The sequence below is a fragment of the Megascapheus bottae genome, chromosome 28 (assembly GCF_031878675.1).
Source record: "Megascapheus bottae isolate mThoBot1 chromosome 28, mThoBot2.hap1, whole genome shotgun sequence".
NCBI lineage: Eukaryota > Metazoa > Chordata > Mammalia > Rodentia > Geomyidae > Megascapheus > Megascapheus bottae.
The window spans coordinates 10,415,371-10,441,897 of record NC_143536.1 but is presented as its reverse complement, the minus strand read 5'-3'; the positions used below and the strand labels follow the sequence as shown (position 1 = coordinate 10,441,897).

The 26,527-nt window shown below is 58.1% G+C and overlaps 2 protein-coding genes across 4 annotated transcripts; one reads left to right on the top strand and one right to left on the bottom strand.

Annotated features, from left to right (window-relative positions):
• The first annotated feature begins 10 nt into the window (after positions 1–10).
• Hps4 (HPS4 biogenesis of lysosomal organelles complex 3 subunit 2) lies at positions 11–16,175 on the top strand. Of its 3 annotated transcripts, XM_090320357.1 has the most exons (15): positions 11–92; positions 486–747; positions 1,920–2,378; positions 4,710–4,800; positions 6,237–6,380; positions 7,676–7,783; positions 8,009–8,125; positions 9,091–9,185; positions 9,735–9,837; positions 11,238–11,274; positions 11,729–11,825; positions 12,237–12,873; positions 15,005–15,137; positions 15,409–15,517; positions 15,917–16,175. In XM_090320357.1, exons 3-15 carry the CDS (start codon positions 2,338–2,340, stop codon positions 16,086–16,088), a joined length of 1,884 nt encoding a protein of 627 aa, XP_090176483.1. In that variant the 5' UTR covers positions 11–92; positions 486–747; positions 1,920–2,337; the 3' UTR covers positions 16,089–16,175. The 3 variants fall into 3 exon arrangements, with proteins under 3 accessions (XP_090176483.1, XP_090176484.1, XP_090176485.1); XM_090320358.1 differs by lacking the exon at positions 486–747; XM_090320359.1 differs by lacking the exons at positions 11–92; positions 486–747 and adding an exon at positions 167–485.
• A 1,408-nt stretch (positions 16,176–17,583) lies between these two features.
• On the bottom strand, positions 17,584–24,847 carry Asphd2 (aspartate beta-hydroxylase domain containing 2). Its single transcript, XM_090320012.1, has 3 exons — positions 24,001–24,847; positions 19,225–19,338; positions 17,584–18,969 (listed from the first exon to the last, which is right to left on the bottom strand). Exons 1-3 carry the CDS (start codon positions 24,845–24,847, stop codon positions 18,860–18,862), a joined length of 1,071 nt encoding a protein of 356 aa, XP_090176138.1. The 3' UTR covers positions 17,584–18,859.
• Positions 24,848–26,527: the final 1,680 nt, after the last annotated feature.

The window sequence follows — 26,527 nt, the reverse complement described above, 5'->3', positions numbered from 1 at the left end:
TGGCGGCGCCTGACCTCCGACCCCCGGCTTCGGCAGATCGCTCAGGGGACCGCGCGGGAGTCCCGGGTGCTGCGTTGCTGCCCGAGTTCCAGGTCCAGAGCCCCGCGGTGGTCGCTGCCCGGTGGTTCCAGAGGCGGGTGGAGCTCGGGGAGGGGCTTGAGCTGGCCGCGGGCGGGAGCCGCCTGACCCAGGCCTAGCTAGTCACGGAGGCCCCGGGAGCAGCGCCCACCACTTTCCCGCCTCCCCCGACCCCAGCCCCACTTCCCGCACCGCCGCCGCCGCCCCGGTACCCCCCGGCCTTCGCGGTCCCCTTCGTCTTGGCCGCTCGGGTTCGTGCCTCTCAGAGCCTTCCCTGGTCGCGCCCGGATCCCATCCCCGGAGCCTCCGCCGGGCTCCCGATCCTCTCAGGCTAGAAGTGAGGGCCGATGGCTGCAGGCGGCCGCAGGCCTGGCTTCCAGGAACCGGAACACCTCCCTCCCCCACAGGTGCCCAGACGAGTTCCCTGGCGTGCAGGCAGTGAGTGTGGCCGGGGAGCGGGAGTTGAGAAGGCACCCAGACCCCCATCCCTAACAGGCTTCAGACTATTGTGCTGTCCCTCGGACAGCAGGACGCTGTGTTCCAGAATGATGTGGAGTGAGTGGCAGGTCTGAAGAGCCGGAAGGGCTGTCACATGAGAGGATTAAGCCTCGTTTCCCCTGCAGATTTATCCAGATCAATGAGTGGAAGCCCCGGGGAGGCAGGTTTTAGGTGGGTTGGATGGCATTACTGCCAGGAACTGCCATTCTGTCTCAGCAGTTTCCTTCCAGAACTGTCTAGGTAGCTGTCTTTGTTTTCTGGAAAATTCCAGAGGAGGAGTAGAGTCCCTATGGACACAGAATTTAATGCTAACACTTGAGTTGTCCTCTTGAGGTGTTTGAAAGCTGCTTGAGGGCGGGCACCTGTGGCTCCTTCTTTCTGCCTGCGATTCTAGCTACTCAAGAGGATCGAGGTTCACAGAGCCATGTTGGGCAGGAAAGTTCATGAGAGTCTTATTTTCAATTAATCACTAAAAAAAAAAGCCAGAAGTAGAGCTGAGGCTTAAATGGTAGAGCGCCAGTCATGAGCAAAAAAAGTTCAGGGACAGTGCCCAGGCCCTGGGTTCAAGCCTCAGTCCCAGAACAAAATAAATAAAAATAATAAATTAGGGCTGGGAGTTTGGCCTAGTGGTAGAGTGCTTGCCTAACAGGCACAAAGACTGGGGATTCCTCAGTACCACATATGTAGAAAAAAGCCAGAAGTGGTGTTGTGGTTCAGGTGGTAAAGCTCTAGCCTTGAGAAAGTCCAAGGGCAGTGCTCAGGCCCTGAGCCCGAGCCCAGGCCTGGCAAAATAGTAGTAGTAGTAGTAGTAAAAAATTACTAGAATCCTTTACATGTTGTACTCATTCTGCTGGCACTCTAGAGCTACATCGCTAGCCTGGATTTTGTTGCTGATTAATTGGACATGGAGATTTGCCAACTGGTTGGCCTTGAATTGTGATCCCCCCCGGGTCTCAGCCAATTCAGTAGTTAAGATTACAAATGTGATCTACTAGCACCCAAGTTTTCACTTTTTGAAAATTCTGGATGTTCAGATTATTTTGGAGCCATCAAGGTGACAGTTTAATTTGGTCCCCTTTTTACTAGAATGGCCACTTTACTGTATAGCTGCCCTTTTCACCTGTGCTTTTTCACACATAATTTTATTTTTTGCTCACTTACCGTGACTGTTGAAGGAACAAAAGTACATAATGTGAAGTTTTGCTGCCCTTTAAAAAAAATTTTTAGTACAGTGTTCACCGTTATGGAAAGCTCTTTTGAGACATAGCATTTACTTAATCCTGCCAGGATCACATGATGTTTTGTGGGTTTCTGAAATAATCTGTTCCTTGTGTTTACTTCAGAGCCAAGGCACTGATATTTGAACTGGAAACGTCAGAACCTTTGAAAGAACCTTTGAGATGGCTTTGAACTAGACCAATTCAGACTCCTATCAGAAAGCTGCTTCCGCCCAGTCTGCCTTTCTCCTGTGGGGTTTTCCTGGAGAGGAGCTTAAGATCAGTGTGTGGGCAGCCATGCTGAAACTCCTGAGTCTTGACTGGTGCACTTGACTTCTCCAGTGGTTCTAGTCCATTCCCTCCTTGATGTCTTATGCTCGCACAGAAGGGAAATGGCACTTTCATGCTGAATGGAAAGCCTGCCAGTGTCAGTAGTTAACAGAAAACAACCAAGCTACCACGCCCACATTCTCTGGTTTCGGGATCCAGCTGGGTGGAAGAGAAAGCAGAAGAGGTGAAGAGGATGAAGCTGGCCTGAGAGTAGATGGCCACCTCCACCTCTGCAGAGACGCAGTCGGCCTCTTGGTGAGTATTAGGGCCCCTGTGGGACAGCTTTCTCTGGGTGGCTGGTGGATCAGTCGCATCTCTGCACTGAGGCTGAGGCGGGAGGGTCTCAAGTTTGAGGCCAGTTTGTTTCAGAACAAAACTTAACTGGGAAATAAGAGTAAACTTCAGGCAAGTTGTCTTGATTTTATGAAGAAAACAAAGTGCCAGGTGCTGGTGGTTCACGCCAGTAATCCTAGCTACTCAGGAGGCTTAGATTTAAAGATCTCAGTGCAAAGCCAACCTGAGAATGCCTCTAACTACTAAATAGTTAGAAATGTACCTGTGGCTCAAATAGAGTACTGAAGCTCAGGGGCCATGCATAGGCCCTGAGTTCAAGCCCCAGTACTGGTACTAAATAAGAATGATAGAGGGGTGGGGGGAGGGAAATGGGGACCATATCATGAGAAAGGGTATCAATGTTTGTGAAGTTATGCACCTTCTATCTGGTGAATATAATGTAACCCTTCTATTAATCACAATAAAAATATTTAAAAAAAAAGAAATGGGAGAATAAAATAACTCAGTTAAAAAGGGGGAAAAAAAAAAGTGATAGAGAGGGGGCTTGGAGTTTGGCCTAGTGGTAAGAGTGCTTGCTTAGCATGCACAAAGACCAGGGTTCGATTCCTCAGTACCACATATATAGAAAAAAGCCGGAAATGATGCTGTGGCTCAAGTAGTGGAGCTCTAACCTTGAGAAAGCCCAAGGACAGTGCTCAGGCCTTGAGTTCAAGCCCCAAGACTGGCAAAAAAGTAAATAGAGGGTGGGAAGGACAGAGAGAAAAGAAAGGAAGGAAGGAAGGAGGCCATTTTCTTGGAGCAGTCCAGGGAGTATGGGAACCACACTGCTCCAAAGCCAGTATGGCAGTGTTGCAAGCCTTGGCCTGGTCCCCTTCGCCCAGACTCCTTTCAGGGGACCATTACACTGCAGGAAGAAGGGAGACCAGTCTGGCTTTGGTGGGGGAGAGATTGTGCAATATTTGCCTGAGCTTCCTGAGACTGCTCCCTGGGCAGTCTCATGTGGGCCAGTCCTTCCTCCTGGTTAACTTCAGCATCTCCGTGGGAGGAGCCTAGACTAGACTTGGCAGGATATCATTTTATAGGTGTAAGTCAGCCAAGCTTCTTTAGCCTGTCTAGAAGGGCACCAAGGCTTCCCCTGTGAACTGGGAAGGGAGGGGAGCCCTTTGCATCTGCCAGGCCCTGCAGTGAGGCGTGCCTCTAGCCTTAGATATTGAGGAAGTGGATCCTGCTGGAGGCAGAGATAGAGCTTGTCATTAGGAAGCTGAGGTGGGAGTCATGGGCAGGGCACAGATCCACGTGGACATAGAGCCAGCGACAGAGCGGTTCCAGCGCTGCCCCCGCCCCCATTGCCCCCGCTGTGTACTGCTGCCTGACCCGTGTGCTTTCAGAAACTGTAATTGGAAATGGAGTATTAGTGATTACCATTGTACCAGAGAGTGGCCCTTAAGAGTCTAGGAAGGTAGGTAGAGGTAGTGGGTGCCTGTAGTCCCAGCTCCCAGGAGGTGGAGGTGGCAGGGTGGAGAGTCTGAGGCAGCAGGGATATATAATGAGGCCCGGCATCAAACAATAAAATGAAAAGGATCTTGAGAAACAAAGAGGGGAAGTAGCAGGAAGATCCCTGTGATAAAAGGTGAAAGATTTATATGATTTGAAGAGAAACCAGAGTATTGGAAGATCCCTCTAGGATCTAGAGCTCTGAGGGAAGCGAGAGCTTGTTTAGGAAGCATGTGTGAGTGATGCTTAGAGCCTGGAAAGGTTTAGATGTTCAGAGAAAAGTTTGGTGTTTTCCTGTAAACTCCAAGAAACTCCCCCTCCCCTTAAAGACTCAGTACCCTGCATAGATATTGCATGTGTGGCCGGTGGTGGGGCTCCAGTGGTAGAGCCTGTTTGGGGGCCCTGTGTTTGAACCCCAGTACATCTGGGCAGACGGCACAGAGCCCATCACCCTCCATGAAGGGCTACGTGACAGAGGCAGTTCCTGCTGGGTTTGCCAAGTGCAACACTCATGGTGCCAGGCAGCTGTGCAGAGCACAGCTGGCTCTGGTAACTGCCTTCCTTGTCGGAGCTGAGGGGTATATGCCAGGCCCTGTGGTTTCAGGTGAAGGTTGACATTTCCGACATTTCTCCTGCAGCTGCAGGGAGGCCGGCTTTCGGTCTGCTTCTCTTGCACTCTGGAGGAGCCCTGTTGTCTAGGGGTGGCTCCTAGATTCTCTCCTAGCTGACCCTGAGCCCTCCTGGGCTGAGCTGCTGTCCCAGCTAAGGGATCATGGCTCCATTCTGCTCTCTTGCCAGGTGGAATTATTTTCTTCTTTACGATGGCTCCAAGGTAAAGGAGGAAGGTGACCCAACCAGAGCTGGCATTTGCTATTTTTATCCATCACAGGTAAGCCGCAGCAGGCTGGGGTTTACACTGGGCAGCTGGGCTTGGCTGCACCAGGGTTCCACCCTGCTTTGGGGTGCTGAGGCCAGCGTTGCTTCTTGGCTTCCTCTTAACCCCCCCCCCCCACTTCTCCAGCTCTTCTGTCTCATGAGGTTTTGATCAGCTCATTTTATATTTTTATTTTTATTTTTATGCCAGTCCTGGGCTTGGCTCAGGGCCTGAGCACTGTCCTTGGGCTTTCTCAAGGCTAGAGCTCTACCACCTGAGCCTCAGCACCACTTCCAGCTTTTTTCTATGTATGTAGTAACAAGGAATCGAACCCGGGTCTTCGTGCATGCTAGGGAAGCACTTTAACCACTAGGCCAAACTCCCGGCCCTGATCAGCTCATTTTAAAAAGCTTTGTTTGAAACATGCACTAAAGTAGTGAGGAGAGTATCGCTAAGCAGTACCTAGCATCAGCACGTCACCAACTTGACAGGACCCCCCCACACACACCCCCACCTGTGCTGTCTTTTGGAGCAAACTCAGGACTTTGGGGTATCTAATTAGTGTCCAGTCACAGAAAAGAACCTAAATATCACCACACCTAACGAAAGTTACAGTGGTTAGTAACAGTAACATTAATAGCATTTGATCTTCAGACTGTTGTGATTTTGCTGTTCTCTTAGATGCATCGGGTCTGTTGGCCGGCCTTCCTTCCATCGTGGTGTCCCTCCCTCACTTCTTTCCCCGACTTGCTTTTCGTCTTTTCTAATCTGAGTCTAAATAGTATCCAAGTTTTCTGTTTGGTTATTTCATATGTATGTGTCCTTTATAACAGTCCCTACCATCTCCCCTCACCCCCTGTCCCGAGTTCCATGGAGTTCCTGGGGAAGAGGTAGGGAGGCATCCTCCGATGTGGCTGGTTGTGTCCTCACGGTGGCGTCATTTCCTGTCTTCTGTCCCTATGTCCTTGCAGTTAGCTATGGGCCTGTGCTGTGGTGGGGGTTGCAGCTGCAGTCTCTCAGGAAGGTGGCCTGTGGCCTTGCCGTGGCATCACATCACATCGCAGCTGGCAGTCCAGTGGCTGTACGAAGGCTAGGATTGGTTAGGATTCTGGGTACCGCCCATGTGGATGGCTGGGATTAGCTTTGGTCCCTCTGTGCAGGGCTCCTGTGATGCCCAGGTGTGTGCCTCTGACCCTAGCTACACAGAGCCACGTGCTGTCATCTCGGGTGCTCATTGTGGGGTCCCCGAAAGGTTGGCAAGCGTGCAGAAGGCCTGAGGTAGGCAGTTGAGGTGTTAACCTGCCACCCGTGGGCTCCACCACAGGTTCTTGGGATTATTTACTTTTTATCCTAGCTCTCGGGGCCTTAGAAGAGCAAGCAGCAGGCTGGAGTTGGCCTGTGGCTCCTGCTTGCTCATGACCTGTGTCTGGAACCTGCCCTGCTCCCCACAGACACTGCTGGAACAACAGGAGCTGCTGTGCGGTCAGATCGCTGGCGTGGTGCGCTGTGTCTCCCACATTTCCGGCTCCCCCCCGACCCTCATCCGTCTACGCAAGCTCAAGTTCGCTATCCGGGTTCACGGAGATCACCTGTGGGTGAGTGAGCAGGCAGGGCAGGGCAGGTGCCAGGTACTGAGGCAGCCTGGGGAACCACAGTAGGCCCTGTTGTCCACATGCTGTGACACTGCTGACACTGTCGGGGTGTGGGTGTTGTGGAGTACCCCCTACCCCAACCTGTGTGCATCTCTCTATGTGGTGCTGGGGCCTTGAGCGTGTCAGCAGGCATGTCAGCAGGCTGCGCTCTGTCTGGAGCATCCCTATTGCTTTTTAATTGAGGTGTCCCGTAGTTGGTGCTTTGTGTCAGTGTTCCCCATCGCCTCGGGAACCATGCCTACCACTTGACTCTCCTTTTTTTCTGGTTGTTTCAGTAAGAGTTTTAAAAATTAAAAAACAAAACAAAACCATTTTTATTATCTTTAAGGAGTTGCTATGGAGCAAAGCAGTGTCATCCCTTTCATCATTTGTGTAGGTTTTGTTTTAGGTCCTAGGGCCAGGCCTCGGTGGCTCACGCTTGTAATCTTAACCTTTAGGAGGCTGTGAGTTTCTGCCAGGGGTGAGGCTGCTTTGGAAATCATTTGTACAGAATGGGACAAGGACAGACCGTTTGCTTCTCTGCCCACAGCCATCTGCCTGTACTGATAATTTTGTATGGTCGCTGATGATGTTATAAATATCCAAATGGCAGAGAAAAGGCTTCCCACCCCTGCAAGCTGGTGGCTTCATGATTGGAGGTGCCTCTGGCCACAGGCCGGCTGGAGGGAGGGTCACTTCCTGTGTGGCTGGCTTCAGTGGGCAGGGTGGGAGCTTCTGCCCCGTCCTCACGCAGCAGGGTTGTGTGCTTGTGCCGTCTGCTGGTTCCCTTAGGGCAGGTTCCTAGGTGAGCAGCTCTGAGGGTTTGGCAGAGTCTTCGCACGTGGCAAGCTCACTTTCTGTCTCTGTGAGTATTTGCCATGTGTAGCTCAGTGTGGGCCCTGCAGTCCACCCTGGGCAGTTACATCTGGCCACAGTGCTTTCTCCAGCTGTGGAGTATTTGATGAAGCCTCATGTACACAAATGGTGTCCAGCCCACATGGTATGCAGAGGCCAGCGTTGGCTGTGGTCAATGGCCCAGGCATCATGGAGGGGGCCCTGCGGGTGAGGGTGACCTGGGGAATAAACAGGTTTGGATGGGTAGAGGGATGGACAGAGCCTGTTCTCTGGGGACAGCAGTGTGACTGCAGGAAGCCCGGGTTACTGTGTACAAGGTGGGTTTTGATGGGTCTGTGGGAGGCTGGGGCTCCCGGCCTGGCCTCAGAGAGAGAACCCTGTCTTCCTGTTTTCCCTCATCACAGGCTCTGGGCTGTGCCGTGGAGCTCCCTGACAGCAGCTGCAGGCGGTTTCTGGATCAGCTCATTGGCTTCTTTCATTTCTATGCTGGCCCGGTGGCCCTGGCTTATAAGGTGTGTGTGCCCTGTGGCAGGGTCCTGTGGGCCTGGTTAGCAACCAGCACGGCCAGGATGCAGCGCCACCCACCGGGGCCTGTTAGAAGAGCAGGCCTTCCCCAGCAAAGGCGGGACACTGGGGGAGCCCTGGCATGACCAGTGAGGAGCACCTGTCAGGAGCCCCTTTGCCAGAGTCTGTGCCTGCAGATGTCAGGTGTCCACCCTGGGCTGTTGGTGTTGCAGAAGCGATCGAGGGAGGAGCTGGGTGCGCAGTGGGACACCTGCATCGAGCGAGTCCTGAGAAACACCACGGAGCTGCATAAGATATTTGATTCACTCTGGAACCTCGACCAGACCAAGGTGACTCCCACCTCCTGGCCAGAGCTGCACACAAGCACAGCTTCCCAAGCAGCTAGGGGAGTGGGGATGAGGCAGGCTTGGCCTCCAGAGGCACAGCCCCGCCGCCCAGCAAAGTGGCAGCAAAGGGGTCTCCTGGCTGAACCTCTGCAGGGTTGAACGCCGATAGTCCTGTCCTCCTCCCTTCTGGTTGCCATCTGACTAGCTGGCTCTCAGGTTGGCAGCTTCTGAGAGGCCGGGAAGGGCCCCCACCGGCCCTTGATGTGTGTCCTATGCATGTCCTCCTCGTGTCTTACTCCATCGCAAGCAGTGTGTGTAACAGGTGTGTCCGACCTGGCCAAGGAGTCTCCATTCCTTTCTTGTCAAGAGGATTTGGTGATGGTGGCTGAGGCCTTGCAGGGTGGCTGCTGGGCCCTGTCGAGGCCAGAAGAGAGTAAACTCAGCTTTGCCCAGGCAGGCGCTCCTGAGCTCTGTTCTAAAATGCTGAGTGCTGGCGGTTGGGCCTCGCTGGGGTGTCACTGAGCTCCATTGGTCCAGGTGCTTGTGTTCAGCTTTAGGGACTTCTGGGCATGTGATTCCTTACACAGATGAGAGCTGGGCCAAGCAGATCCGGTAGAAGGCTGAGCAGGCTGGCATTACTGGGTGAGGGGGCCTGCGTAGACGCTGGTGCTGCCAGCTGTGCCCCTGAGGACGGGGCTGCAGACCCGGGTGGTTCCCTACCCCAGAGCTGTGGTTGAGGGTGCTCTCCTCCCTCTGCTCCCCACGCCTGTCAGCACTGACAGCCAGTGCTCCAGGCCATCTGCTTTGCCCCCTAAGAGTAGCTGGGTGCTACGTTTACAGGGCTTTGTGCCAAGAATCTGGCACTTGATGGGTCTTGCTGTGGGAAGCCGTCTCCTCACTCCAGGTTTGGGGTGGTGAGCTCCCCTTTTCTGAGTGAGCCCATAGGGCTTTGCGCTTTCCCTGAACAGGTGGAGCCCCTGCTGTTGCTGAAGGCCGCACTCATTCTACAGACCTGCCAACGTGCACCTCACATTCTGGCAGGCTGTGTCCTTTACAAGGGGCTGTGAGTAACTGAGGGGGAGGGGCGGGGTGAAGCTGGGGCTCCGTGTCGAGCTACTTGTGTTGCCGTCGGCTTGGGCAGTCAGGACTTAGCGAGTGCATGTCCCTATGTTAGTGCTGAAAGTTGTCATGTAGAGAGGGCCAGGGTAGAGGCAGGACCTTGTCATTCCCAGAGCAGCCATATATGAATGCCAGCAGCAGCTTGTGAGCAGAGGGTGAGCAAGCCTGCATGGAGTGCCTGAAGCAGCCTCCCTGTGCCCTGTGAGAGTGAGTGTCTCTGGAGGCCTGGGAAGCCTGTGGGCTTGCTGAGAATCCTGTCGTGTGTATGCAGGCTCTCAGCATTGTCCCTGGAAAGATATTCACAGGCCCTGTTTTGGTTTAGCCTGGCTAAGGGGTTTGGCCCTAGGAGCTGCCCACAGGGACTGCTGAGGGCCGCCTAGGCCTGTGCCAATGGGAACTGGAAGCAGCCCGGGCTCCGAGGCTCAGGCAGTGGGAATGGGAGGTCCCCTGTGCTGCTGCTCACGGCATTGTCATTCTTGTTTCTGATCCCTAGGACTGTGAGCACCCAGCTTCCGCCCTCCATCACTGCCAAGGTCCTGCTCTACCAGCCCCCACCTGGGAAGCAGGTACCCAGTGCGCCGGTCGCAGAGGTGCTGGTAAGGAAGATGTAGGAAAGAGCCCTGCTTTGCCGTGTTTACTGAGTGAAAGTCCTGCGTGGGCAGTGAGCAGAGGGATGAGCCTGCCCCTGCTGCCTGCAGGTCTCCTACATCTGTGCGTCGTGGTGGTGAAGTGCAGTTCTATTCCTGTGCTGCACAGTGCACAGATGCGTCTCCTGCAGGTGAAGTCAGGCGCCTGCTTTAGCACAGTGCAGGCTCTTTGCCCCCTGCTGGTGGGGTCTGGCAGGACAGCCTTCCCTGGTCCCCTTTCCTGTCATTGGAAATCTCTAAGACAAGACTGGCTGCTGGAAAAGATGTAGCTTCCAACCTGCTAAGTCAGATGAACGGCCGTGCCGTGCTCATTTGGCAATCGCTGGCTGATTGCCAGCAGCCTACAGGGAAAACTTCACGGACCTGCTGTTGAGCCACGACACAGCCACGGAGTATGTGGGGCCAAGGGCGGGGGCTAGGAAGACTGAGACTACACACTACCATCTTACCTACTGGGGAGGCAGGGATGTGGAGGATGCGTTCACACCCAGCCTAGGAAGCAAGTGTGCAAGGCCCCTTCTCAACAAAAAGGCTGGGCAAGGTGATGCTCACACTTCTTCCCAGCTAGGGCAGAAAGTGTAAATTGCAGGATAGCCTAGGGAAAAAGGCAAGGGTTAAGTGCTGGCCGCTCACACCTAGCATCGTAGCTACTCAGGCTGAGATCTGAGGATACTGGCTCAGGTCCAGCCCACGCTGCAGAGTCCATGAGCTCCAATCTGCAATGAATCACCAGAGAGCTGCGAGTGGAGCTGCGTCTCCAGTTGTGGAGTTAGCCTTGAGCACAGAAGAAGCACAGGAACAGCACCCAGGCCCAGAATTCAAGGTGTAAGACCAGTGTGTACACACACACAAAACGAAACTTTTGCATGGTGTATATGTATAGTAGTAAAAAGTGGCTTCTTGGATGGTGGAAAGGCTTGGGAGTGGGAGAAGGGTTTTGTGGGTTTTGGTTGGTTTTAGTGGGTCCCTTGGGAGCCTACAGACAGTTTCATTCCCTTGGCTCTGAAGCAGAGCGAGTGGGAAATGGGGCCTGGTCCTGTGGGAGTCCACGCGGTGCCCCAGCCCGGGGTCCTGGGGCAGGTGTGGCTCTGTGAGCACTGGAGCCTCCCACAGGGAGGAGGGTAGCACAGATCTACACTTTACCCCCAGAGCAAGGTACTGGGTATTGACCCAAGCCCTGGGCAGGCCAGGAGATGGGTGGGTGCTGCCTCTCATGCCACAAGGAGCCCTAGAGTGGGTTCAAGCTCCCTGGTTGTGGTCTGTCCCATGAGCAGAGCCATGCGTCTTGTTGGTCAAATTGAGAGCAGGCACAGTGTTCAGTGCTGCTCTGTGTGTGTGCTTGTTTGCAGAGCCCACCAGCAGCAGGAGCTGCCCTGCAGGAGGCCGGTGAGTGTGTGATGTGGATGGCCTTGGGAATGGCACACTGCCTGGTGAGGACTGTCCGGGCAAAAGCTGGCAGGGCTCGTGTGTGTTCCCCCTGCTTAGGAGAACATTGCCTATTGGAGTCCTAATTGTCAGCCCCTGACCCCCTGCGTTCAGATCCCTGATGCAGGGCTGTGTTGTGCAGGGCAGTCCCAGGGGCCCGGCTGGGCTGGGAAGGATCTGTGAAAGCCACGTGCTCAGGGTGTGGCGGGTCTGCAGGTGGGGCTGAGTGGGCAAGACCCATCTTTCCTGGCTCAGGTCTTGCTTTTGTACTGGGTGCCATTTAAGGTTCTGGCACTATGTCTCCCTTGTCCTCCCCAGCGCTGGCTGAGCCTGGCCTGCCCAGCCTCACCCCAGAGCACCCCTCTGGTATCTGGGGCCTAGTGGCAAACCCTGCCTGTGTTGCTTTGCAATTCAGGAGTGGCATTGCCCCCTGGCGTCCGGATCACCCCTGTATTCCTGACTGACGAGGAGGCCGCCAGCCTCCGTGAGTTCGCAGTGCAGCGAGTAGCCAGGTAGGTGGGTGGGTGAGCACGCGAGTGCTGTGCCCACAGGATCCTCAGTACTGGACCTCAGTCCCTCCTCGTGTGCTGTCCATGAGGCAGTACTACAGCTCGTGGGGTTATCAGCGCTCAGGGTCTGGATTGGGGCTGAGAGTGGGCAGGCCTCCCGATCTGAAGAGAGGCTGCCAGCAGGCCCTCGAGCCACAGGCCTTGGTTCTCACAGCACATGGGTTCCCGTGCTAATTGGCAGTAGTGTGCACGTGCTGGGAGTGGTGCTGCCACTCGAGGCAAAGCCCTGGGCCTTCACTCCAGCAGGGCGGTTGCGCTGCCCTCTCCTCCCCGAGCTGCCCTCCCTGCTCCCCCACCCCCACACTCACACTGTGCCCTCCCTGCACTGACCTTCCTCCCTCGTCCGTTTGCCAGCTCTCCTGCTTCTCCAGCCGGACTCCAGGATGGCTTCGAGCCACATCCGCCCTGGAGCACCTCTGCCTCCGGAGAACTGGCCAGCCGGCCCATGGTGTCCACAGCCCCCGGGCCTGCATCCCCCGATGGAGCGTGGCCAGAAGGCAGGGAGGCGGAGGACCGTGGGCCGCACAGCACTACCTGCCTCCGGGGCCCTGGGGGTGGCCCCCTGCAGGGGGCCGTGGGCTCCTCGTGCCCCAGTGCCCCCCAGCCTGAGGGCAGCCCAGGCAGAGGGCCGTGCAGCGAGGACTGTGTCCGGCCCTGTGGCAGCCCCACACCCCTCCAGGACACCGCTGGCAGCTCCTGCCTGCATCCCACCCAGAATGGAGCCCTGGAGCAATACCCTCCTGGGACTCATGGCCAAGACCCTCTCCCCAGGGGAAAGCAGATGGAATTTGGACTTTCGGGGGTCCATGCAGCCCCTGGTCCCCCAGGCAGCTCAGACTCTGCAGACACAAGTGACTTTAGCCTGGCCTCGGCGGAGTCCCCCGTGGGGCTTGTGCCCATGACCCTGTACACTCACAGTGTTAAGGGGCTGGCGCTGGCCCTGCTGGCCGAGGAGCCACTGCTCAGAGATGGTGCGGCCATTGAGGAGGTGGTGAGTGTCCAGGCCTCACCTGGCCTCTAGGTGTGGGGACAGCCTGGCTCATCCCTCCATATGTGGCCCTGGCTAGAGCCTCCTTTTTGTGTGGGCATGTGCTGATTGTAGAGTCAGCCATGCTCGGTGCAGGGCGGTGCCGGCTCCACTCTCTTGCCTCTGCAGGTGCGGGTGTGGACTGGCAGGAGAGCAGAGCTGGGACAGTTTTGCTGCATTCCCCATCTGAGTGGCCTGGCCCACAGCATGCCTGAGCCTCAGCTTACCTGTCAGTAGTGTGGGGTGGGGCTGGGCTCCCATTCCAGATGCCCCATGGCCACCTGGAATCGGCCTCATTCCCCACCAGGGACGTGCTGGGTGCTGTCCCTGCTGGAGCGTGCTCTGTGGCAGAGTGCCACAGCCCTGCAGCAGTGCCTGTCCTCTCTGTGACCAGCCTTGCAGGGCTGTGGCCCGTCACCATCTGCCATCCTCGTGGGCTCTGGATGACTCTTAAGCCTTTCTAGCCCTTCCTGACCTTCTCCAGGCCAGGCGGCACTGCTGAAGATGGAGTTGCTATGGTGACAGGCCTGCCTTTGCTGGCAGGAGAGGCCGAACCGTGGGTTGCAATTGCTGCAGGGCAGAGACTGTCCTGAGGCTGGCTTGTTTTTCTCCTTAATCCATGTTATTTGAAGCTGATCGTATTGGCATGCAGGGCTGTGGCCCTCCATCATTGAGCAAGTCACCTTGGAGTGGAGGGGAGGGGAGATGGGGCTGGTCTCTGTCCCCTTCCCTCAGGCCCCAAGCTCCCCATGAACTCACCCACTGTCAGAAGGGATGGTGTCCACCTGGTGACAGCAGGGTTCTGGGGTTCTGCCCGTGGCCTCAGTTTCCTTGGCATGTTGTGCATAGAATGCACTGAAGCTGATATCTATCTGCATTAAGTAAGTCCAGCTGTGCACCTGCTACCTGGGCCCCACCCAGGGTAGCTGTGGGAGGAGCTCCACACCTGTGCCCAGTATAAACCCAGCCTTGCTGTGGTGGACGCTGGGTAGGTGTGGACCAGCAGGCCCACTATGCTGGGCAAGCTGTGGCTGGGGCCCAGAGCATCCACAAGTACAGGAGAGCCTCACAGGCTCTCTGAGGCACAGCGTTATTCATTCGCCTTTCTTGGCTGCCTGGTAGCTGATGCAGGCTGGCACTGGCCCTGCCTGGCCAGGCCCGCGCCTGAAAGCGCCTGCTTGTCCGTACTGAGTGCCCCACTGGTTGTCCAGGTTCGTGGCTCAGCAGTTTTGTCTTGAGTACAAGTTAGGCAGGAGATTCTGGAGGTGGAGCTCAGAGTCCCCAGGGAGCACGGGTTCATCCTGACCCACTCTGCACCCACTGTCCCTCAGGGCAGCCCCATGGGACGGGACGGGCTGCCTGCAGACTTCCCTTGAGGCTGTGCTGTGCAAGCACACACGAGCTCATATGCACATTCATCCCAGAGACTGCTGAGCAGCTCAGTCTGCTGCTGGTGGCTTGCCTCCTACCTCTGGCGCCCCGGAGTTACACAAGCAGGATGGTGCTGTGCTTTCAGCTGTGTCTGCACAGTGCTGGTCTCTGAGAAGGTTCTGGAAGCCTAGGTATGCCCCCTTATTGGCCTGCCTTCCCCAGAGCTGCTTCCCTGATTTGCGTGGTGGGAGCTGGCTGTCCTATATCTGTGCACTCGCCATGGGCGGCTTCTTGGTCTTTTTTGGGTTTTGTTTTTGTTTTGCCAGTCGTGGGCTTAGACTCAGAGCCTGAGCACTGTCCTTGGGTTTTTCTCAAGGCTAGAGCTCTACCACTTGAGCTACAGCACCACTTTTGGCTTTTTTCTGTGTATGTGGTACCAAGGAATCAAACCCAGGTCTTCGTGCATGCTAGGCAAGCACTCTACCACTAGGCCAAACTCTGGCCCCTGGCTTCTTGGTCTTGAATGGAGGTCTCCACTTCCTTTTGCTTTTCTGCCACGTGGTGTTTAGGGCATGAGCTAGTGCTGTCCACACAGGCGGAACTGTGCAGAGCCTGTCACCAAGCCCAGTTGTGCTAAAGTGTTTTCTGGGTGCCCACGTATGAACTAGCCTTGGGCAAGCAGAAGGCAGCTGGAGCTGCTGACTTGATCCTGTGCTCTCCACAGTACCATGGCAGCCTGGCATCCCTGAACGGGCTGGAAGTCCATCTGCAGGAGACGCTGCCCAGAGAGGACACCGGCCCTGCTGGCCGCACACACAGCTTTGTGTACTACGACCGCGTGCAGAGCGTGCTGATGGGTGAGGAGTGGACACCTAGAAACAGATGGAGGGAGCCCAGGGTTCTGGCCTCCAGGTCAGGCAGACCAGCCTGTACTTGTTGCTGTCTCCTCGGTGTTGAGAGGCTTTCACGCATGCTCAGATGTCTGCAAGGTCTAACCCAGAGCTCTGAGATGTCTGCAGAGCACCATGGGCTCCTGGGCTGAGCTCCGACCATACTAGTCTTTGGGCTTAGGAATGGAGGGAGGGGCGCAGGGCCCCACCTCTCATCACCTGTGTTCCCTCCTGTCAGCAAACCTGCCACTGTGGCCTGGCCCTGTGGACCGCCGCTTCCTGCAGGCTGCCAGCCTGATGCACTCTGACTTCGCTCGGCTGCCCACACTGTACGAGGTGACCACCAGGTGAGCCCCGTCCCCTGCTATAGACCACCCTGAAGCCGGGCTGTGACCTTTTTGTGACACACGGGGCCTTGTGGCTCCACAAGTGGGCGCCTCCTCTGCGCAGGCCCAGCTGCTGAGCAGCTCCAGGATTCCTACTTTAGTACAGATGCAGACCGGAAGTGCCCTCCAGAAGTAGGGGTGCCTGTGCCTGACCCCATGGAGCCAGGGTGTGGCGAGGCGGGGCAGGACTGTGGTGGTTCACCCCTTGCCCGCCCAGCCCTGACAGCTTCAGGTCCCACCACAAGCTACCCAGGCATTGAAGGAAGACAGTTGTCCTGAAACCCCCAGTACAGCGGCAGAGCCAGAGCCCTGCCAGTGCAGCACACGGTATGTGTACTGGCTCTGCTGCCCACCCCGCAGGAGCTCCACCACGGCTGTGTACGCCTGCTGCAGCCCTGCCCAGGAGACCTACTTCCAACAGCTGGCACCACCGACCCGCAGCTCCGGCTTCCCCAGTCCACAGGACGGCGCCTTTGGCCTCGCAGGCAAAGCCAGGCAGAAGCTGCTGAAGCATGGGGTGAACCTGCTGTGACCACGCCCTGCTCCCCACTGGATGGCCTGGTCCAGAGGCACCGCCTTTGCACTGCTGTCGGTGTCCTTGCAGCGTTTCCTACTCTGACAGCACATGAGGACACCTGCACCCCTGCAGGTGCGGCCGATCCTGCGAGCCCACGGGGTGCCACTGCCCTGGAGCCTACTTGTCTGTGTTTGTTCCGACCACACCACGGGCAGCACAATCTCTGATCGCACCCCTGCCTCCCTGGTTTGGGCTCCCAGTGCCCGGGAGGTGGGGGCAGGGCCTGAGTGGAGGATGTGCTGCTTTGGATAAGGGCTGTGCTGGGCAGCTCCTGCCCCACAGCCGGCACCCTGCCTGTGGGGGACCCCAGGCCCTGCTTGCATGGGTGGCCCTCAGTGGACGGACAGCCCATTTGTCATGCCTCATGTTTTGGAGCCTGGGGGGGAGATCCCCAGCCTCTGTATGGCGTGTAGCCAGGCCTCCGGCCCATGATGCATCTGTAGTGATGGTCTCTCATGGCTGGTGGCTTTCCTGAAACAAGTTGCCAAGGGCTAAGAATAAAGGGACCAAGAGCACTCCAGAGAACACACCTGTACCCCTAAACCTTATTCTTCTAGATTCCCACTCCTGCAGCGTGGACCCCCACTTTTTCCGAAGTGGTCCCCACTCAAGAGCCTGGATAGGTGTTATGTCCACCTCTGGCCCAGTCAGGCAGCCAGGAGCCGAGGAGGGGCTGACCAATCCCATCCCCAAACTCAAGTACTGAGCAGGAGCTCAGAACCAGGGTCCGGCGGCGCTGAGGGGTGCAGCAGCTGGTGTGAGGCTCCCAGCAGTGCAGAGATCAATGTGTACAAAATAAGCTGGCCAGGGGCCCGTGGGCAGGAGATGGGGGTGGCTGTGCTGCAGCAGGCGGGGCCAGGGCCTGCCGCACATAGCAAGAGGCATGTGACACAGGCAGCCTGGGCAGGAGACGGGTCTTCCATTTGCAGCTGGGTAACAAGTTGAGGGCTGTGTCCCAGGGACAGGGCTGGAGCTGAGCTGTGCTGACCAAAGCTTTCCTGACACCTGAAGCCTGGGTTTTATGCCATTGGTGTTCCACGGGCTGTTCGCTGCCCCACCCCGTTTCTTTCTTTTTTCTTTTCTTTGCCAGTCCTGGGGCTTGAACTCAGGGCCTGAGCACTGTCCTTGGGCTTTCCTCAAGGCTAGCGCTCGGCCACTTAAGCCACAGCACTACTTCCAGCTTTTCTATGTATATGGTACCGAAGAATTGAAGCCAGGTCTTCGTGCCTGCTAGGCAAGCACTCCACCACTAGGCCAAACTCCCGGCCCCCGTTGCTTTCTCTCTTGCTATGTGGATGTAGTGGCAGGGGCCCCATGCATGCGTGCAGCCTCAGCCCATGGCCCAACATGGGCCCCAGAGAGCCATGTTCCTCCCTCACAGCTCTGGCCCACCCCTTCCCACCAACACCACTGAGCAGTCGGTCTGGTTTCAGATCTTTATTTACTCTGTGCCCTGGCACGTCCCCCGAGGGCAGGCAGGGGCCCCATGGGCTGCAGGTTGTAAACGTAGGGCAGTGTGCGTGGACCATGCACGTCGGGGCTCTGACACAGCACTGAGTGCGAGACGGCGGGTGGTGGACGTGGCTGTCTCCTGCCTGCTAGCCATGGAGGCCCAGCTCATGATGGCTGGCGTGTGACCCAGGGCAGCTGCACCTGTTCCTGTTCCTGAGCTCTGCACACGACCCAAAACAGCATCCGTGTGCAGTGGGGCCCGCTGATGCCGCTCCCAGGAGCGGGGCCCCCCCAGTGGCCATCCACAGCCTTCCCTTTGGGAAGAGAACCATGTGACCTTCACTAGAGTCCACCTGGGTCCTTGGGGACGGTCAGCCTCCCTGCTCATACACGCATGTGCACACACTTGCCTGCCACTAAGCACACACCAATGTGTGGTGACTCGTGGGCTGAGCCTTGTCTGAACCTCGCACTTGAAGGTGGAAAGTTATTAGCAACAGAGCTCTAAAGGAAGAGACTGAGGGCAGATCCAGGGCTCTCTGGGTGGGGAAAGGCTTCCTGGAGCAAGGCTGCACACAGGCAGGGCCCACAGCGGCTCTGCCCACCAACCTGGCTGTCTAGGCACTCGCCATCACACACCTGGGGCCAGTGCAGTGGGGCCGGGGCCTGGTAGGCTCAACCACGGCCCCCTTGTGGGTCTCAGCCTCATGGGTGAGGAATATTCCTGCCACCAGGGCATCCCTGGCAGGCTCTGAGGTGTGGGTACAGTGGTGACAGCTCTCACCCTGCACGAGAAGCCAGGGGCGCATGGACTGGAGATGGCGGTGGACCCCGCGGGCCAGCACCGGGTTGGGCTCCCCGGCGGTCAGCCGGTTTGTTTTGGTTTTGTGTTACAGATGACCACAGGAAGTTGCACAGGATCACGTTCGGACAAACAACCATGTGGCGACTCTATTTCAGGACACGGAGGAAGCTGAGTGGCTGGGGCGCGCTGACGGATGGGGTCCGAGCCGCTGGTGGCCAAAGGTCATCCAGGAAGGGATCTCAGAGCAGATGACCGGGAGGAGAAACAAATCTGAGGAGGTACAAGCGGAGACGTGGTGTGATGGTGGCCTCAGGGCATGGCCCGAGGCGTGGGGACGTCCCAGGAAGGCTCCAAGGAGGCGGAGGCAGTTCCTGCACGTGTGGCACCTGGCACCGCGTGGCGTGGCTGTCCCGCGCTCCTGGCTGGGCTCAGCCAGCCCATCTCACTGGATCTGGCAAGGGCAATGTTCTCATCGTCCGGGGGCGAAGATGAAGTCCAGGGCCTGCCTCTCGGCGGCTGCCACGTTAGGGTGCCACAAGTCGACCATGAAAACCACACGTGGACCATCCTCTGCCGAGCCTGTGGGGAGGCAGAGGAGCGCAGGGGTCAGGCCCAGGACACTCAGTGACCGCTAATGGCCGCTGCTGAGTTCAGACTGGCTCATGGGACATGGAGCACATGTGCATGCGCACACGGGTGCACACGGGAGGTGGTAGGAAGCGGGGACACCCTTGGTACTTATCGCTTAGGGCTTGGTAATCCTGGAACTTTTCTTATATAAAGCCGTGGCAGGGTGGGGAGGGAGGGAAGAGGGGAGGGGCCAGCATCGCCCACCTTGGTGGAAGGCAGTGTGCAGGAAGGAGTCATCGAAGAGGAGGCAGCGGCCTTGTGCCCAGCACTGCGGCTCACCCCCCACCACCAGCTCACAGCCGCTTGGTGTCTTCAGACCTTGCGCAGAAAAGAGGGAGAGGGAAGGAGGCTGGAGGTTAGAGGACGGAGGCTGGAGGACAAGGGGCAGCTGCTTTGTGGGGTACCACTCAGAGCCCCTGGCCTCGGCTCCCCACTGGGGCCCTCGGGTGGGCCTCTGCCCGTGTCCCCTAGGATTCGCAGATTGGAAGATGATGGAGCTAGAGGACAGGGCCTTCGGGAGTGGAGGCCGTGGAGAGAGGCCGGAATCCCCCGCAGCCCTGACCTGCGATGCCTTGTCTCGGGGTGTGAGAAATGCACTTCGTGGCTTCAAAGCCTGGGCCCAGGGCGCTGAGAGGAGGCCCAGAGTGGGCCTCAGCAGAGTAGGCAGTGGAGACCCTTGGGCTCCCACTGTTCCAGTCTCAGCCTGGTGCATGGCGGAGCCTTGGACTTGGGGAGGCCAGGGTCAGACCTAGGTGGTGCTCCCTGCAGCCCGGCTGTCTCTGAAGTCAGAGGCTGGTGACCCTTCATCCTCCATCCTTGAAGGCTGAGCATGGAGCACTGGGGCCAGGCCTCCCCGGCCTCATGACGGGAACCTGCAGAACAGCCTGGCACCTGTGTAGAAATCCACGCGCTCAAAATGCAAGTGCTGAGGCCCTGTGTGCACCCTGCAGTCCCACCTCCACCCCAACAGCCCACAGCAACCCAGCCCACCCACCTCCACGCAAGCCCGGGGGAGCCCTGCCGGGAGGTGCGCAGGCGCTGGCCTCGTCCGTCCTCAGCTCCTCAGTGACCCTGAGTAACCCGCGGCCCCCATTCTGACCTGAAGACCCTTACAAGAACCGTACAGTCCTGACCAGCAGCCACAGTACTGCAGTGTACTCTGCGAGCCTCCAGTGGCTCCAGGGACTGGGACGTGGAGGACAGAGGACGCGGCTGATGGCTCTGACCTTATATGCTGTGTGCCTTTGGGGACATCACTCGGCCTCTCTGGGCCCTACCCAGCGGTGAAGGGGGACAATCACGCCCACCTGCCAAGGATGAGCCTCTCATGCTACATGAACATTGTTCAAGGGAGGTGTATCGTGGTACGTGTCTGTGGCCCCAGCTACTTAGGATTAGAGGCCTGGGCAAAAGCACGAGACCCTAACAAAATGACCACAGAGGTCCTGGGTTCAAAGCCCAGGACTTCCAGAACAATCACAGACCAACAAAACGCACTTTGCAGACTGACAGAGCAATGAGCAGGCTGGACTCGGGGTCCCTCACAGGGGCCACACTCGGCTCACCCCGCGGGTCTGGGCACAGGCTCTTCCTGAAGTAACCTGAGTCTGTGTGTCCATCCACGGCCTCTGGAGCAGCCACGCTGGCCAGGCAGCTGCTCCTGTGTGGGCCTGGCTGGGCTCTGTGTGAGGGAGAGGGCCGTGGGGGCCAGGGTGCCCCCTATGAGGCAGGGCATGCCCCCTTCCTTTAGGCCGGTGCCCTGCCCTGCACCACGGGGAAGAGCTTGGCCCCGCTTCCTGTCTTGCCGGCCTCACCATGGCACCCCATACCTGCCCTGGGCCTGCTATGACCACCAACAGCATAGGGGGCACACAGGATTGCTGCTCCCTAAACATAGCACTTGGGGGCTCCTGGGACTAGAAACAGACCCTACACATGGCCTTGGATGGGTCCCGTTGCCTGTGACCCCTTCAGGAAGCAGGAGAAAGCTGTGTCCTCCCCACCCCCCGCTGGCCCCTTGAGCGGTGGGAGGGATTAGGACTCCGTGTCAGAGGTACCCACCGGCACACTACACTTACTTAGCTGGAGTGGAAGCTGCCGCACGTACGCGCGAACCTTTGGTCAGCAAGTTTGGGGGCTGTGGTGGTTTTCTGGGAGTCTGTGTGAGTGCACCCTGCTGGGCAGCAGACAGTCCTGGGGTCTCCAGGCACTGGCGCTGAGCTCAGGCAGAGGGCATGGCTGGGCGGCCATAGCTGGGGCTGCCTGCCAGAGGCAGGTGCAGACTACAGGGGGGCACCTCGGGGCATCTCCTTTGCCTCAGCCAGCCAGGTGCAAGCCAACCCAAACACTCAGCATACCAGCAGATGCCTCTGAGAAGAGACAAGGGCAGGGAGCTGGACAGGACTGCTTCCTTCCTGGGGACTTGCCAATGTAGATAAGCGAGTGCCAGCTGGGCACAGGGGCTCACACCTGTAAGAGGATGGTGGTTCGAGGCCGGCTTAGATGTAAAAGTTCCCAGGCCTCCAAGTAAACCAGGAGCTGGGTGCAGTGGCTGTGTTGCTGGGAGGGTCACCATCCAGGCACAGAGCAAGACCCAGCAAAAGGGACCGGGGGGGGGGGAGGGGGCCTAGCAAGCACCTGGCCGTAAATTCAATCCCCCGTGCATGTGCGCATGTGAGCACGTAACTGCTAAGACTCCCCAGTCACAGGCTAGCAGCACTGGCCACACCCAGCTGGGCCTCTTCCAGAAGGTTCCCAGGGACTCAGAGGGCCCGCTGTTTTGACAATAACTGACTGGGTCAAGAAGGGGAGTGACGGGCTGAGATGAGAACCTGCAGGTACGCCAAACATGCATGCGCACATACGCAGGGAGCAGGCCACACGAGACCACCATGCCGGGTGGGGGAAGACTGACCCGTCTCGCTGCCAGCAAGAATCGTTCTTCATGTGCAACCCCAAGCCCTCCCTGTCTGCCATCAGGAAGTTTCTGGAGACAGTAGTCCAGCGTGCACGAGGCCAGGGTCCCAAGCCAAAGCATCGGCAAAGGAAACCACTTCCCCTGAAGTCTCCCGAAAACCACAGCCCCCAGGGGGCCCCGTCCTGCTGCTCCCCACCACCCTCCTCAGGTGTGTCCTGGCCCTTGGGGCTTCCCTGGGGCTCACTGACTGAGAGAGGATGCCAACTTCTGCCCTGCCTGCCACATCTGTTGCTTCTCTAGTTACGGGGAAGGCTCCGCGTGGGGTGGACGTGGTGTGAGTCCAGTGCCCCACCATCTCCGGGTGCAGAGACCATATATGCCTGGACCTTCTCTCACCCCGTCCACCAGGGTGGCGGATCCCACGCTGCTTGCCCATGCTGACCCTGGCCAGGCACTGGGCCTATCACCGACCCCTCCACTCTGCTGTGAGGACACCTGGTAGCCCAGCCCTGTCCAATCCCTTGTGGAACGGGGAAAGCTCCAGATCCCCCAGGCAGCCCGAGGGGAATCCAGGCTGGAGGCCCTACCTCTCCTCTTCTCTTCCTACAGCCAGACAGTGCTGGCTCTGACCAAGTGTGGCCAGGTGTGCACCAGTGACACTGCTCTGTCACTGGGTGACGGTGCCCTGGGGCTGTCACCAAACTGTGAGGTCCTGGCCCTCGGCCATTATGTGTGTGCACTATCTGATGGGACTGTCTCATAGTGCTGAGTTTTTCCTTGTCTTTTGGCAGTCCTGGAATCTGATTTCAAGGCTTCACACTTACTAGGCTGGAGCTCTACCCGCTGGGCCATGCCTCTAGTCCTGTTTTCTGCTGGTTATTTTTCTGAGATAAGATCTCATCTCCAGCCCAGGCCCAGCCACCATTTATCCCTGTTAGGTTTCACGTAGTGGCTGGGGTTACAGGTGCACAATGCAGCGCCCAGCTTCCATGGGTGGAGCTGGAAGGTGGCAGGCCTTGAACCTGCATGCCACTGGCCACACTGTAGCCAGCAGCCAGAGGCAGCGGTGGGGCCTGAGTTCCTTGGGCGCATTACAAGCCAGCAAGCGCTCACCGCATTGTGCAAGGCGGCTACCGTCACAGATGATGGAAAATGTTCTCAGCTTCCATCCCTGTGAGGGTTTCGTGGGGATTTTTGGCAATCCGGTGCTTGCTAGGCAGGTACTCTAATTGTTTGTGGGTTGGTGTTAGGACATTTTTCAGACAGGGTGTTGTGGTTTTGACAGGAGCCTGGCGTGGACTGCAATCCTGGCTGGGATCACAGGCATGTGCTCAGAAACCTGGTTTATTTGCTGAGATGGAGTCTCGCTAACTTTGTTTTGCCCAGGCTGGTTTCAAACCATGATTCTCTCCCATCTCTGTCTGCCCAGCAGTTAGGATTACAGATGTGAGTTACAGCACCTGGCCCTTAACCATTATCAAAAATCAGGTTTGGGGCTAGGGTGTGGCTCCGTGGACAGCAAAGGCTGAGCATACCAGAGGCCCCAGGCTGGATTTCTGGCAGTGAGGGTGGAAAGGTTTAGGTTCATGGGGAGCAGTTCCCTTTGAGGCCCAATGCCTGAGTCACCACTGCTTACATACCCACTGTCCGTCCGTCCGTCCGTCCTTCCTTCCTTCCTTCCTTCCTTCCTTCCTTCCTCCCTTCCTTCCTTCCTCCCTTCCTTCCTTCCTTCTTTTCCTCCCTACCCTCCCCCTGCCCCCCAGTTCTCTCTCTCTCTCCCTCCTGTACTGAGGAACCTTAGGGCCTGGGGCGCTGTCCCTGTGAGCTCTTTTGCTCAAGGCTAGTGTTCTACCACGTTGAGCCACAGCACCAATCGGGGATAAGAGTCTTACTGGGACCTTCCCGCCTAGGGTAGCTTTGAACCGGGATCCTCGGATCTCAGCCTCCTGAGAAGCTGCCAGGATTATAGGGACTCACTCACACCCACCCAGTTTTGCCCAGGTCACCTGGAAGCCCTTGGGCCTTGGCCCGGCTCTCTATCCCCGCCCCGAGGAGCGACATACCTAGGTGGCACCGGACCCGGATGTTGGTGGGCCCATAATGCTCCGCGATGACGGTCCCGGGGCTCAGCACGGAGATGCACGCGTTCCCAAACACATTGTTCCCAATGCAGGTGCGCAGGCTGCCGAGCAAGCGCGACGTCCGTGGGCACCGCCTGCAGTTCCTGGGGACGCACACGCCCTGGTTGACCAGGTAGAAGGTGAGCCACTCGCCGCCGCCCGCCGCGCCGTTCACCTTCCAGCCCTGCGGCAGGCTGCAGTTGGAGAAGGCCTTGTACAGGGCCTCGAACTCGCACAGGATCGTCTGGAAGTTGCGCTCCAGCAGCTCCACGTCGTGCTTCTGCGCGTCCCGCGCGAAATAGGGCGCGGTGGGGAGGTCGGGCAGGAAGAAGACCTCGGGCCTCTGGATGGAGGGCCGGCCGGCGCGGTAGCGGCCCTGCTCGCGGACGCCCTTGTAGATGCGGCCCATGCCGGCCCACGAGTAGCGCTTGGCGTACTCCTGCAGGTTGTGGTAGAGCTTCTGGTCGAGGCCCTCGCCGCCGCCGCCGCCTCCAACGCCACCACCGCCGCCGTGCGCGCAGCGGGCGCACTCGGGGGACCGGCAGGCCCCCGGCCCGCTCCGCAGCCCCGCGCCCGCGCCCGCGCCCGGCAGCAGCGCGCTCACCGACGCGTAGGCCCGGGGCTGCTCGCGGCCCACCTGGTAGCAGTACCACACGAACAGCACCAGCAGGCCGGCCACGGCGCCCACGGCCGTGGCGTCCCAGTCCCGCACCGCCTGGATGCCGGTGGCCACGCAGTCTCGCAGGCCGTCCAGGGACCAGGTCCACGCCACCAGCCACTCGGGGGACATGGCGGCGCGGGGGGGGGGGGGGGGGCGCACGCGGGTGGGGGGTCCCCGGGCGAGCTCCACGCAGGCCGGCTGCACGCGGGTTAGTGTGGAGGGCACTGGGCACCGTGGGCGACGGCGGGGGGCATGGCGGCCACGGGCCCTGGTGCCTGCCGGCAGCCCCACCCGGGACAAGGCAGACCCGCGCCGCTGCTCCACGTCCAGCTGGGTACTGTGGAGGGGTCACTGTGGTGGGGTCACCGTGGAGGGGAGGCCCATGCACGTGGGGCTCAGTCGAGGGCAGACACGCAGGAAGTGAAGAGCTGGCATGGAAAGGAGGAGGAGGAGAACGGGGTCAGTGTGTAACCTGGAAAAGCCTCCGGCTGGCTGTCTTGTGAGGCCAAGGCATCAGGGGATACACTGTCCTCTTGTAGTCTCAGGCCCTCCCCCCTCTTTTTCTCTCTCTAGCACCCTCCCCCAACACTCCAATGCTCAGATGACACCCCACCCATGAGGGTGGGCAGTGGCCTACCCACCGTGGCTCGTGTCACAGGTGAGACCATGGAGGCCTGCTCAGCAAGTGCTGGGACCTGAGTTCTACACAGTATGAAGAATGGAGCCAGAGGCACCTGTCATCCTAGCAGCTCACGAGGCTGAGATCTGAGGATAGCGACTCAAAGCCAGCCTGGGCAGGAAAGTCCATGAGACTCTCATCTACAACTACCTAAGAGCTGGAAGTGGGGCTGTGGCTCCAGTGGCAGAGCTCCAGCCTTAACAAAAAAGGCTTAGAGACAGTACCCAGGTCCTGAGCTCACGACTCAGCACCAGCACAAACACACACCCCAAATGGCAAAGGGCTTCAAACACATGTTCTTTTTTATTTTTATTTTTTTGCCAGTCCTGGCCTGGGGCTTGAACTCAGGGCCTAAGCACGGTCCTTGGGCCTGAGCCACAGCACCACTTCCGGCTTTTCTATGTATTTGGTACAGAGAAATTGAACCAGAGTCTTCGTGCATGGTAGGCAAGCCCTCTACCACTAGGCCAAACTCCCAGCTCCAAACATCCTGTTTTTGACTTCTCCTTTCTCTCCTCAGGTCCCTACTGGTTCTTATTCAACTTGCTTTTGCCAGGACAGTTGGAGCCTGGGTGCCATGGAGTGAGGTGAAATTATGAGGGTGAAGGGAAAACAGAAGCCTTCCCAGGCCCCGCCTCAGTTTCCCATGTGTGACCATGACCCTGCCCTCCCAAACCACCAGGAGTGCTTTGCCAGTTGCCTTCCTGGCTCGGGCACTCCAGTTACCCAGACGCTCAGCAATCCCAGGCCAGCCCCAAGCCCAGCATCCCCCAGCTCTGGCATCTTCCTCTTCTCGGGCCCGTGCCGGCACACAGCTCTCCCTTCCCGTCAGTCTGTGCACCCCCTTGGCTGGGGCAGTGCCACCCTAGAGCCCTCCCTTTCTGCCTTGAGCATGAGTGCTGGCAAATCCTCCCCCTCTCTTCTTCCCAGGGACCGTGAGGACTTCCACAGCATGGCAGGCAAGTTAGGGACAAAGTGGAGAAGGGCTGGGCCATGCATGACGCCAGCCTTGAGAAGGGCACTCCTGGTCTCCATGCCCTGGGGGGCTCGGCTGCTGCCACCAGTGACACAACAATAAGCAGGGAGCAGGTGGGTGGTGGGTGCTGGTGACCGCACATGAGGCAAATCCC

Bases quoted from the DNA above. Each gene is read 5' to 3' on its own strand.
- Hps4 (XM_090320358.1), top strand. From the start codon at position 2,338: ATGGCCACCTCCACCTCTGCAGAGACGCAGTCGGCCTCTTG. The intron at 8,126-9,090 runs GTGACTCCCACC...TTCCCTGAACAG, and splicing joins GGAACCTCGACCAGACCAAG to GTGGAGCCCCTGCTGTTGCT. The intron at 12,874-15,004 runs GTGAGTGTCCAG...TGCTCTCCACAG, and splicing joins GTGCGGCCATTGAGGAGGTG to TACCATGGCAGCCTGGCATC.
- Asphd2 (XM_090320012.1), bottom strand. From the start codon at position 24,847: ATGTCCCCCGAGTGGCTGGTGGCGTGGACCTGGTCCCTGGACGGCCTG. The intron at 19,339-24,000 runs GTATGTCGCTCC...TTTCTGCGCAAG, and splicing joins CCGGGTCCGGTGCCACCTAG to GTCTGAAGACACCAAGCGGC. The intron at 18,970-19,224 runs GTGGGCGATGCT...GCCTCCCCACAG, and splicing joins GCACACTGCCTTCCACCAAG to GCTCGGCAGAGGATGGTCCA.